Source organism: Pararge aegeria, chromosome 27 (genome assembly GCF_905163445.1).
Source record: "Pararge aegeria chromosome 27, ilParAegt1.1, whole genome shotgun sequence".
Lineage (NCBI taxonomy): Eukaryota > Metazoa > Arthropoda > Insecta > Lepidoptera > Nymphalidae > Pararge > Pararge aegeria.
The window spans coordinates 8,883,617-8,890,065 of record NC_053206.1 but is presented as its reverse complement, the minus strand read 5'-3'; the positions used below and the strand labels follow the sequence as shown (position 1 = coordinate 8,890,065).

The following is a 6,449-nucleotide window of genomic DNA, read 5'->3' as shown; positions in this document are numbered from 1 at the left end:
GCTTTTCGCGGCGGAATCTAGACGTTAGTGAGGTCCTCAACAGGTCCTGCTCAACCTGCAAGCGCATTTCTTCCTTCTTAGCCCTGTTGAGGGCCTCCCTGGCCTTAGCTAGCCCAACGTATTTACCCGTAGTGGGTGGTCTGCCTCTCCCTCTAGTGGGTGACGACGCATCTTTCATTTCCTCATCCGAGGACATTGAGAGTTGTACGTCGAACTCCCCAAGTTGCGGCCTCTTCGGCCCCTTCCACAGACGGCCTGAAGCTGCGCCAGACGCATTGCCAGAAGACTCAGACTCCGATCTGGGCCTGGTCTCTACTGTTATGAGGCTGCAGTCTGACATAGCCTCGTCCGACATCTCCGTCCTCACGGACGAATCGTCCTTCTTTCCCTCTCTGTCCTTCCTCATTTCCCTCTCGTGCTTCTCTGCTAAAACTTCGCACCTCTCTAAAGCAATGATAACTTCTTTCCCCCCTTGCACATTTCCAACTTTCCCTACGCCCCCCACAATCTTCTCCTCTCCCTCACGACTGGTGGCCCCCCCGTATACATGGGGCCGATGCGCCACTAGTGACGCACCAAGGGATTCCCCCTCGCGGGGACCCTCCCGGGTAGATTTTTTGCCATGTCGTAGTTCCATTTTGTTTATGGGCCTTATGGGGACCCTCCCCAGACACCCTAGTGGCTGCACTCCCAGCAACCATGCATCCCATCGGCGGGCATCAACCTTAGGATTGGGGTAGTTTTTTATAGAGGTTGTCTTCCTCGCAGCCCCACGCTCAGTGCGCGGGACCCCCGGTTCCGCTCAGTGCGGATTACGGGTTGCCCGACGGTGGCCGAAGCCAGCGCTCACCGGCCATGAAGACCGGAGAGCCCGCCGCGCAGGGCGTTTCCACCCACACCGGTGATTTTTTACTGAGGTTGTCCTTCCTCGCGGCCTATAAGGCCCCGCCCTCAGTGGCAGCGCACAGAAGCGCCCCACCCTCAGTGGCAGCGCACAAAGTTCATGTTGAATGATATGTAAACGAAAGAACGATTGAACGAAAGAGCGAACTATGAGAGCGGAAAATTTGTATTACCATTTTATCACCTATAATCTCTAAAGTTTTATATACACATTAAGCACCTTAATGAATGAATACACATTTATTATACAACAGACCAAAGTATAGAACAAAATAACATAATACGTAATAAATACATTATTTTAAATTAAAAAAAAAACTGACTTCAACATACGCCCAGGAACTTAAATACAAAAAAAAATTTGCTACTTTGGGTTACATTATTGTTGATTTTTTAATAACAGCAAATCGGTTCAGGCGTCTTCGAGTAATCGGGTAATACATTAAAAAAAAAAGATTCCGACGAATTAAGAAACTCTTCCTTCTTGAAGTCGGTTAAAAAGCCAGTGGCCTCGATCTCTTCAAGGCAACCAATGGCGTGAAAAACCCGTGTGTATAAAACCATTTTACCGTTTACTTGGAATAGCAATGTCAATGGGAAGTTAGCAATATGCGGTCGATGGCTTGAGTTGTAATGGATGAATTAAATGAATGAATCGAGCTAAATCTGTTCCGCAGAGTACACGGGCTCGAGCCCGCGAGGCCTCACTAACATGGCGTTCGGCGGCGCGGCGGGCGCGCTCGCGCAGACCGCGTCGTACCCGTACTTGAATGACGTATATTTTGTAAAGTTGGCTCGTGGTACGTGGTGACGTAGATACTTGCTCGACGAACAAGCTCCTACACATACCTTGTAGAATCCTGTTAGTGAGGTAAACTTGCGACGTTGCTACGTGATTCACCATCATCTTCATCCATAGCTTGAATGTCCCATTGCTGGGTACACGCCTCCTCCCTCTTATAGTAGAACTACTTTTAATATCACAAGTTAGTAATAACGGGGACCGACACTTTAATGTTCTGTTCAAGCCACTGGGGGCTCAGACCCCAAATTTCCTATCTCCGTGGGTGTGCTAATATATAATAAACTCTGTACTAAAATCTGTGTGGTGTATAACGATGACAGAAATTGTATAATCCACCATGCAGATCCGGTTTAGATCCCACAGGGCACGTGCATACGTAAAGCCAAATGGTTTGACTGGAGCTATATTATATTGGTAATCGTTGATTACTGCGGTTACCTGTCAATGTAAATACGTAAGTAAAAACAAAAAAGTTTGATCTGGCGATATTAAAAAATATAAGGATTGGATGTTATCTAACCTAACCAATTTTTTTTTTTTTTTTTTTTTTTAACGCTGGGAAATGCGTTTATGCATCCCCTCCGGAAACAGCGCATCCGAAGCTGCGCCGTTTCCGGAGGGGTATGTGGGACTCACCGGCATAAAGCGGCCAGAATACCCACTAAAACCCAGCGATGTTCCTACTGCCTAAGGTGGCTCCCGAGGTGCCTCAAGGCCAGCGCCAGGACTCTTCCCGGGACTCCATCCGGTCCCGGTGCCTTCTTGCACCGCCGCAGGTGGTTCCACGCTTCTCCTAATTCATCCTCTGTGACCGGAGGGGCTTCCATCGACTCTTCTCGCTCCCCGAATGATGGAATCGTCATAGTCGGGGGCGTAAAAGCTGGTGGTTGAGGAAAGAGTCCAGACCCTTCGTTGCGCTGCTCCGCGTCTGCGTTCCGCTGACGCCGTCGTCTGCACCGGGTGTACTGGCGTCTCGCAGCCACGCAAGATTTGCGCAACTGCGCTATTTCGCTGGACCACCAGTACACTGCACCCCTCGGAGGCTGAGGACCGATCCGTGGCATGGCCGCGTCGCAAACTTGCAACATGGCCTGGCCGAGGCACTCGGCTTCCTCCTCACGTCACGTGCCCGGGGCACGGGTCGGCTCACTATTCGGGTAGCCGCCGGGATGGAGGAAACCTCGAACCGAATGTAGCGGTGATCCGAGAGGTTTTGGGCAGAAAATGGTAAGGGCCTACCGAACGGTCTCCTTGAACGCCGTTCTGCTCCTGGCGGGGATACTTCCCCTCGATCTCAGAGTTTGGGAAGCAGCCTCTCTGTATGAAGTGAGAAGGGGTGTTACTCTGCCGGATCTGGGGGACAGGGAGGTAGAAAGAAGTGCCAAGTATGCCACACTACCACATCCGGCAACAAATAGAGACTACAAATTCACAAGCCTCACGGATCAGGAAGAAGTAAACAGGCACAACGATCAAGCAGTGAGAATCTATACAGATGGTAGCAAAATTGAGGGCAAGGTTGGCGCAGCAATATCCATATGGAATGATGTGTCTGAAACCAAAGCCCTCAAGCTAAAGCTAGATTCTCACTGCACGGTCTATCAGGCTGAACTTCTAGCAGTAGAAAAAGCGACCACCCTGATCCTAGAGAGCCAAGAGCAGACGTTCGGTATCTACAGCGTCTCCAGATCATTCCTCGAGGCGGTGATTGGTGGACATTCCCTCCACCCCCTAGTGACCAAAATAAGAGGCAATTTAAATAATTGCCACTCCCAAAATAAAACTGTTTCGTTATTTTGGGTGAAAGCCCACGCAGGGTTGGAGGGTAATGAGAGGGCCGATAAACTGGCAAAAGAAGCAGCGCTCAACCTCAAGCGCAAACCTGACTATGACCAATGCCCGATTTCATTCGTCAAGCGTCAGCTTCGAATAAAAACAATGGAGGAATGGAATCTGAGGTATAGATCCGGCGAGACAGCTGCAACGACGAAAGTGTTTTACCCAGACGCCATCGAAGCATACCGGGAAATCCGAAAATTGAAGCATACGGCACTACAGACGCAAATTCTAACCGGACATGGTGGGTTCTCAAAATATCTGCACCGTTTTAAGTGTAGGACTTGAGGTTGTTGGACTTCTGAGTCTCGCACGTTATCGAGGAGACCGCACTCCTGGCCCTGTCGATGAGCTCGTCTTTTGTTTCCTGGATTTTTTGAATCCTTTTGAGTTTTGAATCCTCATGGATACCAACACACCCGGGGAGGTGCAATGATAGCGAGGACTGCTGCGACGAAATTTTGAACTTTAACGGAAAACTTGACTATATCCTTATGATATTCCTGTGCCATTGCTGGAAGCTTCTGGACATCTTGTACTATTCTAGTGATAATAATATCGGGGTTACCAAATTGTAGCTCCAGTGCTGACATTACTATGTCCGGTGTGGTGGCGCTAATCAGCAGCGCCGTGACGGCTTCCTTTGCTGGTCCGCGGAGGTAACTACGTAGCCTCCACAGATTCTCCCTGGGGCTAAAGCTACATACTTTTGTGGACTCGTCGTAAGCTTGCTTAAAATAAAGCCAGTCCATGGGGTCGCCCTCAAACGTTGGTAGATCCTTCTGTGTGCTAATACGGCTTAAAAACTTATGTGTTTGTGCATGTGGTGCGTTGTGCTTAGCAATAGTTGCCATTTCTTTGAGTGCGCTAGCCAGCATGTGTACAGTCCCATCAGTGCCACCGCCTATAGCGGCGGGCGGGCACAGCTCGCCTAAATCTGAACCATCCTGCTGGACGGGCTGTGCTGACTGCTCGTGCTGACTGTGCTCTAACCATTTCTCTACAGAACTATTATGATTGCTACGCACCTCATGCTCCTCCGGTAGTGGACTGTATGCTTCCTCATCTAGTGCTGCCATATCAGCTTGCAACCTTTTCTCAATTAGCTGCATCTCAATACGCGCTTTCGCCTCCGCTGCCTCTAGTTCCAGCCGTGTCTTTCTTGCTCGGATGGATGCTGAACTTGACTTTCTCGACGTGCCATTGCGTGTAGAAGCCGTACTCGGTGCCACTGCGTGGCCGCTAGTGCTCTTAACACTAGTAGCTGGTTCTACTTCATCGAAAAGCCTTTTTCTAAGCTCCTCCTTTAGGGGTACCTGCTTTTTCACCTGCTTACATGTGTGCTGGCTCTGCTCCTGCTCCTCAACTAGGTCCTGTTTCTTCACAGTGTTCACCATATTTGGCGGTGGAGTTTGGAACATACCTTGCGATCCGGCTCGAAGGACCACTTGTAGGGGCCAGGGCAAGTGAAAACACAGGGTTTCTTTAAGTGACTTGGCTGACAGAACGTGTGTAGCGGTTGGCAAAGTTTAAACGATGCGGCTGCGGTCGGTTGCGGTGAACGTCTACAATTTGAACCGCCGCGGACGTCAGAATAACGGTTTGCCGCCCCCGCCACCTACGTTCCGTTTTTAGCACATTATTTATTAAAACCATAGACAATCATTTATTTCAGCTTAAATTATATAATATTAATTATTTATAATTTATTAATTAATAATTAACAAGAGGGCTTTTTGCGTCGCTAACACCCTCCTTCACCTTCGGAACCCTGCTCTTCCCCTCCTTCACCTTCGGAACCCTGCTCTTCCCGTCCTTCACCTTCGGAACCCTGCTCTTCCCCTCCTTCACCTTCGGACCCCTGCTCTTCCCGTCCTTCACCTTCGGAACCCTGCTCTTCCCCTCCTTCACCTTCGGAACCCTGCTCTTCCCCTCCTTCACCTTCGGACCCCTGCTCTTCCCGTCCTTCACCTTCGGAACCCTGCTCTTCCCGTCCTTTACCTTCGGAACCCTGCTCTTCCCCTCCTTCACCTTCGGAACCCTGCTCTTCCCCTCCTTCACCTTCGGACCCCTGCTCTTCCCGTCCTTTACCTTCGGAACCCTGCTCTTCCCCTCCTTCACCTTCGGAACCCTGCTCTTCCCCTCCTTCACCTTCGGACCCCTGCTCTTCCCCTCCTTCACCTTCGGACCCCTGCTCTTCCCCTCCTTCACCTTCGGACCCCTGCTCTTCCCCTCCTTCACCTTCGGACCCCTGCTCTTCCCCTCCTTCACCTTCGGACCCCTGCTCTTCCCCTCCTTCACCTTCAGCCCCCTGCTCTTCCCCTCCTTCACCTTCGGACCCCTGCTCTTCCCCTCGTTCACCTTCAGACCCCTGCTCTTCCCCTCCTTCACCTTCGGACCCCTGCTCTTCCCCTCCTTCACCTTCGGACCCCTGCTCTTCCCCTCCTTCACCTTCGGACCCCTGCTCTTCCCCTTCTTCACCTTCAGCCCCCTGCTCTTCCCCTCCTTCACCTTCGGACCCCTGCTCTTCCCCTCGTTCACCTTCGGACCCCTGCTCTTCCCCTCCTTCACCTTCGGACCCCTGCTCTTCCCCTCCTTCACCTTCGGACCCCTGCTCTTCCCCTCCTTCACCTTCGGCCCCCGGCTCTTCCCCTTCTTCACCTTCGGACCCCTGCTCTTCCCCTCGTTCACCTTCGGACCCCTGCTCTTCCCCTCCTTCACCTTCGGACCCCTGCTATTCTCCTCCTTCACCTTCGGAACCCTGCTCTTCCCCTCCTTCACCTTCGGACCCCTGCTCTTCCCCTCCTTCACCTTCGGAACCCTGCTCTTCCCCTCCTTCACCTTCGGAACCCTGCTCTTCCCGTCCTTCACCTTCGGACCTTCCCCTCCTTCACCTTCGGCCCCC

General features: G+C 51.5%; 1 protein-coding gene across 1 annotated transcript; it reads left to right on the top strand.

The window, feature by feature from the left end:
- The first annotated feature begins 2,932 nt into the window (after nucleotides 1-2,932).
- On the top strand, nucleotides 2,933-3,832 carry LOC120635591. The gene has a single exon (XM_039906601.1). The coding sequence runs from the start codon at nucleotides 2,933-2,935 to the stop codon at nucleotides 3,830-3,832; it is 900 nt and encodes a 299-aa protein (XP_039762535.1).
- Nucleotides 3,833-6,449: the final 2,617 nt, after the last annotated feature.